The sequence below is a fragment of the Pygoscelis adeliae genome, unplaced genomic scaffold, assembly GCF_000699105.1.
Source record: "Pygoscelis adeliae isolate BGI_AS28 unplaced genomic scaffold, ASM69910v1 Scaffold218, whole genome shotgun sequence".
NCBI classification, from domain to species: Eukaryota; Metazoa; Chordata; class Aves; order Sphenisciformes; family Spheniscidae; genus Pygoscelis; species Pygoscelis adeliae.
The window spans coordinates 4,215,324-4,229,228 of NW_008825433.1; the positions used below are offsets into that span (position 1 = coordinate 4,215,324).

At 43.2% G+C, this 13,905-nt stretch overlaps 1 protein-coding gene across 1 annotated transcript in view; it reads left to right on the top strand.

The window, feature by feature from the left end:
* Positions 1-1,400: 1,400 nt before the first annotated feature.
* Positions 1,401-13,905, top strand: part of CMTR1 (cap methyltransferase 1) — a 28,316-nt gene continuing 15,811 nt past the window's right edge. Inside the window, exons 1-8 of the mRNA XM_009331072.1 lie at positions 1,401-1,530; positions 5,539-5,681; positions 8,072-8,230; positions 9,777-9,869; positions 10,605-10,676; positions 11,334-11,428; positions 11,533-11,605; positions 11,814-12,012. Coding sequence (XP_009329347.1) covers positions 1,401-1,530; positions 5,539-5,681; positions 8,072-8,230; positions 9,777-9,869; positions 10,605-10,676; positions 11,334-11,428; positions 11,533-11,605; positions 11,814-12,012 — 964 coding nt within the window. The remainder of the gene's footprint in view (positions 1,531-5,538; positions 5,682-8,071; positions 8,231-9,776; positions 9,870-10,604; positions 10,677-11,333; positions 11,429-11,532; positions 11,606-11,813; positions 12,013-13,905) is intronic.

Consider the following 13,905-nt stretch of genomic DNA (forward strand, 5'->3'; position numbering starts at 1 on the left):
GCAGGGCGCCGGCAGGGCGGGCGGAGGGGCGCCGCGCCCTTGCCGAGCGCGGGTCGCGGAACCCCTTGCGGGTTGTGCTGGGAAGGGGCTTTCCCTCGCGGCTGCCCGGCTCCTGAGGGACGGGGTGTTGCCTAACTTGCGGCTGGTTTTGCGTAGTTTGAGGTCTAGCGGGGAAACAGGTGCGCTAAGGGACCCCCTGGTAGGGTTAGGAGGGTGGAGATCTCGAGGGGAGGCTAGCTGTGGTGGGCTGAGAGCGTGTTAGCCCCATAAGAGAGTATCTCAGAAGAAGCAGAAGATTGCTCTCGGTTTGTTAGAGATAAGCAAGCAAGGAAAAAAACCCCAGAGTCGACACAAGAGCAGATAAATATGCGTTGGCTGTAAATGAACTTCTGGTGGAAGTGAAAAGACGTCTTAGCCGTAGCGCAGTGAAGTTGTGGGATGATTTTGCAGTCAGAGTCGTGGGGATGAATAAAGGAATGGGTCTTCAGCTGCCCTGTATGCGTTTGTGGAAATAAGTTTGATAACAGAGGGTTCGAGTCGGTGAGCTGGGGCATCTTTTCTAGCCCAGCATTCCTACGTAGAATAATAAACACCAACAGGTTTTTATTGCTGTTTATCAATAGCAGGGAGGATTAGCTAGTGCTCTAGGCGTCTGTGCCTCTTTAATTTTCACCTGCTTTCCTGTTCCTTGGTTCTTGTCCTCTGCAGGCCTTCCCAGCTAGCTTCTATTAACTCCGTCTTAAGTGTTAGTCCTTTCTCTGGGTTTATGCAAAGTTTATCAGCCACATCCAGAAGCTTGATATCTTGCCAGTGATTCCTGGTGAAAAACACAAACACCCCCCAACTTGAGTACACATATTTAATGAAGTTCTGCGACAGAAGTCATGTAGGAAAGCTCTTTTATTAATTAATATTTGCAGAGGTGAGGTTGGAGGTGCTCTGACTCTCTTGTGAGAAATAGGTTCCACCTTGCATGTTCGTCCTTAGATTGATCTTATTTTCTCATTTTTTGGTGTGTTTGGATAAAACGAATCTTTGATTCAGTAGTAGTAACCAACCGTCACATATTTAAGTTATCTGAGTGCTGATGTCTGGGTTGTCTTCATCTACTAGCATTTAATGGTAAGTAGGTTGTAGAAATCATTTGAAATTCAAGTAATCAGTAGTAGGGAAGCTTCTGCATAGATTTCATGTTTGTTTAGTTAGACTAGCTATTAAAAAAGGTAGGTTCAAAAGTAGTCAATGCTTTTACCTAGAACAAACTTAAGTTGAGAGGCATAATACTGAATAGTCTGTAAAATGATCTATGCCACCATGCTGCTGTGCCTTACCCTTCAGCATGCAGGAGAAAGTTAACTTGCTTAATGTTTACCGAGCGCGATCATCTTCTTTCAGCAAAAATGAAGAGAAGGACAGAACCTGAATTTAGCAGCCCCCAAAAGAAGCAGAAGAAGAGGATAGAAGACTTGGGATTAACGCTCAGTTCTACTTCAGATGATGAAACTCAATTTAGTAATCATACTACTCAAGGTAAGGCTGGAGATAAGGTATATGCTGCTGCAGGGCATCTAAATAATGACTAGGAACTGAACCCACATCTCCTAAATCCTAACTGATAGCCTGAACTTTGAGGGCATATTCTCTCTTTAGGAGAAAAACTACATTCTTTCTGTTCACAAACTTGGATTGGCGTGATTTTTTTTTTAAGCTTTTTTAAAAATCTCATGTAAACAGTTTGGTCTGGGAATTGTATGAATTCAGACATAGAAAATAGAACTTGAGGTAGATGACAAGTGCATGGTCCAAAGCTGTAAAGATTCTTGTAATAATATGAGCAGCACTAATCACTTCAGTCTCAGCAGTTATTTCTGTTTTGGAAACTTTCAGTAGTGAGGAGTTGTGGGTGTTGTGCTGTAAAGAAACATCATCATCTCTCATTGTTTAAAAAATAAAAAAATCAGTAATCTTATCATATTTTTGCAGATGGGAGAAATTGAGATGAATGCAAAGGGCGGGTTGATTGGGGCTCCTACATTGTAGTACTATCTCTTTTGCTGGCTCCGCGTGATTTTTGGGGGAGGGGGGAGTTGTGAGAGCTCACAGGTGTTTGGTTTCAGAAAGAAAAACTGTTTCAGAGTTAACTAAATTAATTACCACCTTTTTCTCAAGTCGGAGTGTGCTTTCTCACCTCATCACCAAAGATGAGGCGAGTGCCCTACACAATTGGTATCGCTGTTGCGCAGTGCGTTAAACTCTCCTAGGATGGTACTTCAGGTTGCCTCACGGTCATGCCTGCTGCTTCTGAGTCTTGGGATTTCCTGTGGTCATAAAGCGTTAGTGAGAAGGGGCCTGAACACATAAAGAAGCCTTCATCTTGTGAAAATGGAAGGGGCTGTGTATGGAAGATGAGTGGGTCAGTTTGGGAGTAGTCGTAGCGACAGCCTCCTGTCTGGCAAGGCTGGAGGTGAGTGAGGAGGTTAGAGGTGCAGGGTGTGAGAGCTGGCGCAGGGAATGCTGCGTGCGCTCAGGGCTGAGCTAAAAAATTCAAACCAATATTTTTTTAATTTTTTTTTCCCCTTTTGATTGTTGTGTTCACATATGGGTCAAAGTAGGCTGTGAGTCTTAACGTTTAAGAAACAGGTTGATACAGTTCAAGGACAACATTTTCGATAGGGTTAATTGTTCAGTAGTCTGTTACACTCATTGTGGTTTCCGATGAAAGAAAGAAGGTTGAGGGAGGGACGTGACTTGGGATCTGATCTCAGCTGAGCACAGCCTAGCAAATGTTAAGAGCAAGAAGAGTTGTGAAGGGACTTTCTTGAGATTTATGTAGGGGGTATTGTGTTTGAGGCACATCGTGAGCCTCTGGAAAATAAGACACAGCTCAAAAGCAGGCAGCAAAGTTAATTGAGGCTGTGTATTGGAGACCCAGAAAGCAGTAACTGACCCTAAAGCAAAATCCTTTGTGATCCTGTTCATATCTAAGAACTTTGTGAAGGAAAGAGAAATGTAGCTTGTGTGACAGATGTTTGAAAATCAAGATGGGTATATAACACTGCAAACACAAGTTAAATCATAACCTTCCTTGTCTCGAGCTGGAAGCCTCAGAGGTTGATACTGTAAAACTCTAGCATAGTAATTATGTGGGGACACAAGTCCTGAATCTTAAAAACAGATAGTTCAGCAACAAGGATTGAGCACACATTGAAAGGGTTTTAACTACAGTAGTATATTTCACTATGGTGTTTTCTATTTTCACTTCACTTTCTTGTAATGGCCTTTCTTTACTAATTATCCAGTTGTTTCCGCTTACTTCACTGGTGCTCAGTTTTCCGTAACAGGAAAACACAAGGATCTGTGGGTTGGGAGAGAAATAATCTGTGCTTTTTCTTAAATCAGAAAAACGTAAAAGAAGTTCAGTCCTTCTTTCTAGGTAATGTCTTTTTTTTTTTTTAACACTTCTATGGAGCGAAATAATTCCTTTTTAAGTGACAAAAATAATATTAGCTCTGCTAACAACAATTTTCTGCATTATCTCAGGGTGACTTATGTAGTTCAACTTCTCCTAGTTGTACAAAGTAGCACAGAATGATTTCTAGCACTCAGCAAACGAGGGAGGCTCAAGAGGCAGAGGTCCAATGAAGGGCGTGGCTGTGCTTGCTGTGGATTGCTGCTCCAGTAGTCTGTATGGCCTGCCCCACAGCATTAACTTTAGTATGACTGATGTGGTGCTAGGCAAATTTCAGGAAGGAAATTTGTGCCATTATCCTCGTGGTGATGTTACCACAGGAGAAGCGGAAGGACTTGGTGGGTTGTAGGGCCTCCCTCACTACCCATCTGGTGCAGAGCAGGCCGTAAGACAAATGATATGACTACCGCAATTCCTGCCCAGATCATAGAATCATAGAATAGTTTGGGTTGGAAGGGACCTCTGAAAGGTCATCTAGTCCAACCCGCCTGCCGTGGGCAGGGACATCTTCAACTAGATCAGGTTGCTCAGAGCCCCATCCAGCCTGACCTTGAAGGTTTCCAGGGATGGGGCATCCACCACCTCTCTGGGTAACCTGTGCCAGTGCTTCACCGCCCTCACCGTAAAAAATTTCTTCCTTATATCTAGTCTAAACCTACCCCCCTTTAGTTTAAAGCCATTCCCTCTTGTCCTGTTGCAACAGGCCCTGCTAAAAAGTTTGCCGCCGTCTTTTTTATAAGCCCTCTTTAAGTATTGAAGGGCTGCAATACGGTCTCCCTGGAGCCTTCTCCTCTCCAGGCTGAACAACCCCAACTCTCTCAGCCTTTCTTCACAGGAGAGGTGTTCCATCCCCCTGATAGTTTTCACGGCCCTCCCCTGGACCTGCTCCAACAGGTCTGTGTCTTTCTGATGCTGAGGGCTCCAGAGTTGGTGGTACTCCAGGTGGGGTCTCACCAGAGCAGAGTAGAGGGGCAGAATCCCCTCCCTCGACCTGCTGGCCACGCTTCTTGTGATGCAGCCCAGGATATGATTGGCCTTCTGGGCTACATCCCAGTTACATCCAGCCCAGAGCAAATAGGTTTGGGCATCTCACAACTGTAGAGCAGCAGCGAGGACTATACAGCTCATACAGGCCCAGGTTCTTCCCAAGTAGATCCCAGGGTGGAACTGGGCATAGACAGAGCTTCGTTGTTTGGTGCCCATGAAGGCTCTGCTGCATCAGTTTCAGGTGACTCTCAGGTGACAAAATTTTATTTTGAGTGCCTGCTGTGTATGGTGGTACATATTACCTTGACTGGACCATTAACTTGATTAACTTCTTCCTCAAACCTTCTCTGTCAGGGAGATTAAAACTAGATTGGTGTCTTCTGATGTTATCTTTCACTTGGGTTTGTATGCATCAGTAAACTCTAGAGGTGAAAAACTGTCTCATTTGCTGTAGTGAATTTGTGGATCCTTGCTGCTGAGGTGGGTAGTGGAGTCAAACTGAAGTTTAATATGGGGACTAAGGGATTTGACTATCTCTTCTTTCTGCAGTGTTGGCCATTTGGTAGATGCCTGTGTACTTGATGTGGATTTTTGGTTAAGTTAGGGATGTGTTTACACCTGTAGTTAGGTAGGAAACTGAGGGAAATCCAGTATGTTTTATCAAGGTGTCAGTGACTGTCATTATTCTCAGGAGAGAATCCCTGTGGACTTCCTCAGCTCCTCAGGGTCATTGCAAAGGTCAGGCACATGACAGTGTACTATCGTGGTCATGCTGTGGCCTGCTCTGCTGCTGCGATGGGGTTTGCCCATCCTTTCGCGGGGCCTGGAATCCATCAACTCAGAGAGGTTGTGTGCATCCCTGAGACAAAGGAGCAGATAACCGGGTGTTGGTTCCATGGGGTACTTTATATTACACCTGTGTGCTTCCTGTTAGCACAGTTGAGATACTGAAGTGTCCTCTCTATGTGTGTGTTGAGAGGATTTAATGAGTCACACTGTATAGTTCTTAATGTGATCACTGAGATGTCTGCCTTTCATTTTATTTTCATACTCACTCTTCTCACTTCTGTTTTTGTTTTCAGAGTCTTCCAGTAGTAGCAGTGGGTCTGACAGTGAGAGCGATGAAAAAAGACCAGTCTTCAGCAATGAGTTCAAACAAGACTCTCTTGTGGAGGGTACTTCATCTCGCTACTCAATGTACAACAGTGTCTCCCAAAAGCTCATGGTAGGTCAAAATAGTTTTGGACCAAACTACTAAGACCTGATGAGAGCAAAGTGAAAAGACCCGTCTGTTTTAAGAGATTTTGATTCTGATTCTCCTTGTAGCAGGGTTCTCTGCTTCTTTGAGCCAACTGCTGAGCAATTAGGGGAGGCTGAGAGGGCTTGGTTGAAGAGGATCTGTTAAAAAACAGTTGATTCATGTTCAAGGCCTAGGAGCAGGGAGGCGAATGTGAAGGGAAAGATCTCTGGGTCAGGCAGCTTGCTGAGCTTGAAAAAGAGAGTCCTACGGTGTGTTATTTTGCAATGCTTGAGTTAACAGATGCCTTGTAAGAAAGGCCTTAACAAATTCTGTGATTAACATTAATTTGTTTGATCTCGGAGGCTGGCTGGCATACCTTTGTAGAATTACTGCCTTAATTATTAAGGGAGTAATAATTACTACCTTAATACTTAAATAGTATTAAATAGAAATACTTAAAAGTATTTCTTTTTCTTTCAAGTAGTGCCACTCTGCTTTATGTAGGGCCGGAAATTTCTTGTAAAGGCAGGAAGTTGTGAACGACAGCGACTGTGACAACTAAACTTTGAAGGTGATCGCCAACCCCTTGATTGCACAGTGTTAGTGTGGGGAAGAAAATACTTTTAGGAAGTTCTAAGAAAATGGTTGTCTGTCTCATGGTAGTCCCAAATTCGGCAGCTTGTTCCTGAGTTTAAAGGCAATAGTGGGCTGTAGAGGAGTCTTTCTTTTGGTGCATGCTGTTACACTTATTTCCTGATGCAAACTTCATCACTGTGGTATCGTGAGTATCTCATAATCCTGAAAGAATTTCCATTCTTGATAACAGAGAAACAAAAAGGTTATTTCCAAGGGCAGCAGAGAAGATGAGATGTATAGTTGTGTATTACTTGAAGTGTGACAGGAAGTTTGGGACTTAATGGAGGACAGAATTCGGGTCTCCTTTTGTTCCGTGCTGGTGCTGTACCCACAGGAGCAGGGGTCAGCAGCCTTTCCATGGTGGTAGGCCTGCTTGTACCTGCCGTTGCCAAGTTAGAAGTTCAGTCTTCTACTAGAGGCTGGGAAGTGCTAACTGCTACTAGGGGTGGGAACAGGGAGATACTGCCTCTCCAGGAGGTGGCATGCTGCTGACCAGCAGGATCATACCTCTACGTGAAAAAGGAGCGTTCAGCTCTTGCTGAATTCAAAACTCAGTGGGATCCAGAGGCTGAGAGTTGCTGATTGTGCCTCTCTGTAGATAAATCCTGTTGCTGATCATTCAGAATCTGTCCGCGTGCGTTTTTTGGCACTGGGCTGCAGTTTGCTGATTCTAGCACAAGGCTGTCTTTCACTTGGAGAGTTCTCTCCTGAGCCAATTAGGGTGTGTGCTTCCAATCACCACAATACAGGAGCTTTTACTACTGAGTTCAGGAGGCTTTTGTTTGTAAGGCCTCATAAATTTGAATATAAAGATTGATGTGTTATCAAGTCTGGTTGAACGATTTGGTGGTGTTAGGTAAGTAAAAGGAATATAGTCCTTGATTACGAGATGTTCAAAATTCTGTCCTCAGAAAACCAGTGTATAACAGGCTCAGTGTCACCTTTGGTGTACATATTTCAAGGTCTGATTCAGAGCCATGTACCTTTGTATAAAACCTGTCTGATATGCTTGTGTTGTTTCTCATACTGATTGGTAATAAACAATGGTTTTGTTGCTTTTTACAGGAGGGACTATATGGATAATTTATTCATTCAAAGTGAAACTTAAGGATTAAGTCTTTTATTTACTTACTGTCTTGCAGGTGTGTACTGGAGGGAGTGGAATTGACTGCATTCATGCTTTTTGTTGTTGTTCTCTTGTTGCTAAAATTTATGAAGAGAAAAGCCTGAAGAAGTTAATGAACATATTTCTTTTAACCTAAGAGATGGGAAGGTGTTTCAGGAGGAGCGTGTCTTGCATTCCTCCTCTGAGTTTTAGGTGAAGTTTTAACTGATGCTTGAAATGTATGTGGCTGCGTGTTCTCAACAAAGAATATCATCACAACATGAATTTTTTCCTGTGCCAGGATCTTTTGTTTTAGGAACCTTCCATGCTTACTGAATGCGGTGATGAATGGCTCCAGGCGCCTCACAACTTCTCCCTCTGAGCAGGCTGTTCCTGCATTACTGAACTTTTTGTAATTTGCTGTCTTTTCAAACATCATTCTTTAGACCTAGTTTTTTTGCATTCTGCCTCAGTGAAGTGAACTCGGTATTAAGTCCTGAAAGCCACAACTGAGATTAAAAATGCTCAATGCCTTCAAGTCACATATCATTTTCCCTGCTAGTCTTTGGTCCCAGTAGTAGCACATAAACTCCAGTCCACTCGCCTCACCGTGCTCCCTTTGCTTTCTTTATAGGCCAAGATGGGCTTCCGGGAAGGAGAAGGTCTGGGAAAATATGGCCAAGGCAGGAAGGATATTGTTGAGGCCTCCAATCAGAAGGGAAGGAGAGGCTTTGGGCTGACCCTCAAAGGATTTGATGGGGAGCTCAATATTGATTGGCAGGGTGAGCCAGAGGTAAGTACTTCCTATTTTCAATCCCTTTTCTATTGCTGTGTTCGGGATTTGCCCTCTGGGAATGATGCTTAGTGTTGTCTGATACAACTGGCTACTATCAAGTGGCTCTGCTGGGTAGACTCAGGCCTTATTTTGTCCCAGAACAGCATGGCAAAACTTGTTTTCTGTCACATGTATTAATGTTCTGGCACAAAATCAGTTTCAGATGGATTGTTGCTGTGGTCTGTAGGATTTGTTTCTGAGTTTGCAGTAGTGAATATGATTGAAAATTGTTATCAAGCTCTTTTGGGTTTACCGTTTTTTTGTACATCGTTTTTCATGCCTATGTAGGTAAATTTTTTTTTTAATCTTTTCTGGGTGTGTTTAATAGTCCCAAATAAAATGCTCAGATATTCTAGTCCCGTGTCTTGTCAAGCTCTTCAACAGGGAAGAAAATTGGGGAAATAGAAATAGATACCGTTTTTATTTTGTACATAGTTTTTCATGCCTATGTAGGTAATTTTTTTTAAAAAATCTTTTATGGGTGTGTTTAATAGTCCCAAATAAAATGCTCAGATGTTCTAGTCCTGTGTCTTGTCAAGCTCTTCAACAGGGAAGAAAATTGGGGAAATAGAAATAGATGTTGTCAGGAAAGTAAAGCCCAGTTTTGGTATTATTTATTGTGAAATAGCTGCTGTATGTTGGTATTTAACAAAAAAAAACAAACCACAACACTGAATCCTAGGGATCTGGCAGCTGGAGAGTAAGCCAGAAGGTCCCAGCCATTGTTAGTCAAGGACAGCAATGCTTATCAGATAGTCATGTATGTGATGTTATAGTACTTAGCTCTCCTTTCTTTGAATTGTTTTCAGCAGTTGGAAATAGTATCAGAGGTTATTCCTGGAGAGCCAGGAATTTGAGACCTGTTCTGTAGACTCATTGGTTTGGGTCTCATTCTCCAGTGTGTTTCTACAGCTCAGAGCAGTTAAGTGTTATGTATGATTAACCCTTGTGGATGATACTACTATAATAAATATAAGAAGGTTAGTAGACCTTGGCAGCCTCTCTTTGTGGAGGAGTGGCACACTTTGATCTTAACTGCTAAAACAATTCCTTCCCAAGATTATAAATATTGTTTGAAGCCTGAATTAAGTTGTGGAATGAGGGGGCCTTTCGCAAAGAACTGGGAGAAAGGATGTGCAAAGCACCATCAGGAAGTGTGTTTTTTTGGCAGCTGTCTCTTTTGCAGTCTCTAAAATGTACCTTGAGAGTACTAGGCTTTTGCTTTATGCCTTGATTATTCATCAGATTCTAATGAGATGAAAGCAGTGTGGGGCTTTTTTGGTGGTGGTCTTTTTATTTGTTTTGTGTTTTTTTGTTAATTTTATTTTAAATTCAAACAAATAAGACATGTTTTAGACTAGGAGAAAAAAAACTATATGATTGGCCCTAAAGTCATGGCATAACCCCTTATGCTAGGATTGGGAGGCAAATTTTTGGGAGCAATCAGTTGATATATTTTGCTAGTAAAAACGTCTCTGACTCTTCCCATTCCTTGTGTTTGCAGCCCAGTGCCTACGAGGAGGTGGACTGGTGCCTCGAGTGTACCACGGAAATCCCTGATGCCCAGGAGCTGAAGGAGTGGATGACTGTGGGGAAGGTAATTTTTTACATCCCAGTTCTTACCAGCCTAAGAAGACGCAGGACTACTCAGCCTGAAACAATTTCCTTGTCAAAGAGTTGTAGAATAACCTAGGCTGGAGGGAACCTCTGGAGATTGCTAGTGCAGCTTCCTGCTTAAAGCAGGACCAACCATCAGGTTGGTCAAGGCCTTGTTTGGTTGAGTTTTGAGTATCTCCACGGATGGAAATCTCACAACCTGTTCGGGCATCTGTTTCAGTGCTTGTTAACCCAGTTAGCAAAAGAAAATTTCCATATAGCTAATCGGCATTTTTTGTGTTGCAGCTTGTGTCCATTGTTTCTTGTCCTATCGCTGTCCATCTCTGAGAAGAGCCTAGATCAATCTTCTCTATTTCCTGCCATTAGGTACTTGTAGACAGCAATAGTATCTCCCTTTCTCCATTCTGAACAAACTGTTCTCTCAGTCTCTCCTCATACACCAGGTGCTTCTGCACCCTCATCATCTTGGGGGCCCTTTTGCTGGGCTTGCTTCAGTATGTCTGTCTTGTACTGGGGAGTGCTAAACTGGATGCAGTATTCCACATGTGGTCTCAAGATGCCGAATAGGGGAGAATAATTCCTGAGCCTGCTGGCTACGCTCTTGCTAATACAGCCTAATATGTGGTTGGCAACCTTCTTCACTGGTACGTGTTGCGTTCTGAAATGACTGATACCATGTTTGCTAATTGTTATCTGTGTTCTCTTTCTGTTCCAGCGGAAGATGGTGATTGAAGACGAAACAGAGTTCTGTAGTGAAGAGCTTTTACGTAATGTCCTGCAGTGCAAGGTGGGTCCCCTTCTTTAGAGAGGAGCTGAAGTTTTGGGGAAGCAAGTGAAATAAATGATTGAAGGGGATTGAGTAGTTTACTTAAGTGATTGGCAGGAGCTCAGAACATCCTCTTTCACCTCCATGCCACTAGTGTGACCACGCATCCTGGTTGTTACTGTCTGTTCAGCAACCTGTTTTGCACATCAGCCTTCAAAGACACTAATGAAAAGAGTCTCCCTTTCTTAGTTAGTTCAACTGAAAGGCTGAAGTGTTTAACAAGCTAAGGAAATAAGCTCTCTTTCTTTTCTTGTGTGCTCCATTTTCACTCCTAGGTTTTATCACATCCTTGTAAATTGCAGTAGAGTGTGAGTGTGTATGTATGTGTGAGACATACTGTAGGCTGTGACTGCTTTTGCAGTGGCTAACCATGTTATCAGGCTCTGGAGCCATCAGTACAGAATTCTTCAGTGTCACTAAATTTGCTTGAGAACTGGGGTGGCTTGGAAGAAGAGTGAATATCATTATGTGATGGAACAACATTCTGTATTGGCGAACCAAACCCTGCATGGAGTTTGCTGTCTAAGGAGAGAGAAGCATGAGGATAGGAAATGCTCATGCCTACCTATCCCTCAAGCCTGTGCCAGGTCCAGCTCAACTTTGTTTCTGTTTGTGCAGAGTGTATTTGATGAGCTGGATGGAGAAGAAATGCGTCGAGCCCGAACAAGATCTAACCCCTATGAGATGATCCGTGGAGTTTTCTTCCTGAACAGGTTTGCAGAACTTCTGGTAGTGTAGCCCCTTTCCCATTTATGTCCACTTTCAGCCTTGGGAGCCAAGGTCGAAACTTAATAGGTTCCTGTTTATGTGTTCATAGGGCTGCGATGAAGATGGCAAATATGGACCATGTCTTTGACTACATGTTTACAAACCCTAAGGACTTCCATGGGGTGAGGGCCTCTATTTAACTTTCAAACAGAAGTGCTTTCTCAGAGAATGGAGAAAGTGGGGAGAAAGGAGAATGCTTAGGATACTAGCTGGGAAAACAGGTGCTTGAAAGAGGCTTCTCTGGCCGAGTGGCGTAGTTTATGGTGTCTCTGGTTTGACTGACGGGAGCTGTTACTGGGTCAGTAGAATTTCCTCAGTTTCCTTTTGCAGAGGCCCTTGATAAAGGAGCGAGATGCAGAGCTGCTCTACTTTGCTGATGTGTGTGCTGGTCCCGGAGGCTTCTCTGAGTATGTTTTGTGGAGGCGGAAGTGGCATGCGAAAGGATTTGGCATGACCTTGAAAGGACCAAATGATTTTAAACTAGAGGACTTCTATTCTGCTTCCAGTGAGCTCTTTGAACCTTATTATGGTATGTAGTGCATGTGCGTTATCGGACGTTTTTGCTTATGCTGCAGCCTTTGTATCAGGAGCGGGGCTGGTATTGATATCAGCATGGGGATCTAAGAGAAGCCTGCTTATAGGGAACCATTTTGCAAGGTAGAAGGGGTCTGTCATCTGAGAAAGGGGTTGAGATTGGTGAGCCTGCTCATCAAGTCACGCTTCTGCACTTATTTCCAGCCTGCCCTGGCAATGTGTGTCCCATTGTAATAGTTGATACTTGAGTGCTTTGCTTATCTGAAAATTGTCGAGTGCTTTAAGATTGCTTGACAATATTTTTCGCACTTCACTGATGTCAGCCTGAAACACAGTGAGTGAGATGACATGATAGAATCGTAGAATGATTTGGGTTGGAAGGGACTTTAAGATCATCTAGTTCCAACCCACCTTGCCATGGGCAGGGACACCTTCCACTAGATCACGTTGTTCAAAGCCTCATCTAATCTGGCCTTGAACACTTTTAGGGATAAGGCATCCACAACTTCTCTGGGCAACCTGTTCCAGTGTCTCACCACCCTCACAGTAAAGAATTTCTTCCTAATATCTAAATCTTCTCTCTTTCAGTTTAAAACAGTTACCCCTCATCCTATTGCTACACTCCCTGATAAAGAGTCCCTCCCCATCTTTCCTGTAGGCTGTCTTTAAATACTGGAAGGCTGCTATAAGGTATCCCTGGAGCCTTCTCTTCTCTAGGCTAAACTCTCTCAGCCTGCCTTCATAGAGGAGGCACTTCAGCCCCCTGACTTGCCCAAAAAGATGTTAGCAGAGCCAAAGATAGAAACCTTACTTGCTGTACTGGCAGTATGCTTCTATATAAGACCTCCCTAGCTCTGCTTTGATAATTGATTGTGGGCTTTTAGTAAAGATAAATAAAACAGATTTGGGCTAGAGGCTGTATCTGAATCACTGTGACTAAATGAGCTTCTGAATCCAAAGAGGTTTAAGCTAACATGTTTTCCCTTGCTTTGAGACAGACTAAGCAGGTGTACACAGACAATTGCTGCACCTCACGGATGGTAACTTGTTAAGCTTGCTGATATGTTTGAGCCCTCTATCTGCATAGCCTCTAGGAATAGGAAGGGAAATATAAGGATTGCTAGTATTCCTGCTTCTTATTTCAGACTGTGTAAAGGAAACTTGAGTGTGACTGTCTTGTAGAGAAGAGGGTTTGCTTTTCCATTGTTGTGCTTTTTTTTTCCTTCCTCTCCACTACTCTGACTCTTGTTGACTGCCACTTTTGACACCTGACCATGAACTCTTAGAGAATGGTTAGCGCTTCAGGATTAGAACTGTTAAAGAGAAGGTTCGTGGCAAGGGCAGCAAGGCAGATAAACACATTGTTCTAACAACTGCAGCATTTTGGTCTTCATAACTCACTGCAAACTGGTGTTCTTATGGAGAGGAGGAGATACCTGGAGAAATGAATAGCCCAATGACTTTGATGCTTTTTCTTGATCCCTTTCTGTCTGTTACGCTATAAAGTCTAGTGAGATGTGTACAAACTCTTTTCCAGTGATGGGAAGGAAGTAGACTGCTGTGATATTTGTGTTGTGAAGAATGGTAACAAATTCTAGCGTCACTTCACTTACTGACAGGATGATTGATGAGGAATTTAGTTATCAAAGCGCTATCATGCATCCTGATCTCTGCTGCTTTCTAGTCCTCCAGTTCAGTTAATAGAAGCTGTAGTTGTAGAAGATTTATAGGGACTAATACCAAATAGAAGTTCAGGCTTCTTCAAAGTCAGAATTGGTGAGCTCTAGAATACACCTCAGGCTTTCTAAAACACCAACCTGGGGAACAATGTACCTCTCTTAAAAAGAGCCATATGGGAAAACTGTATGAACATTCATGCACAAACCCT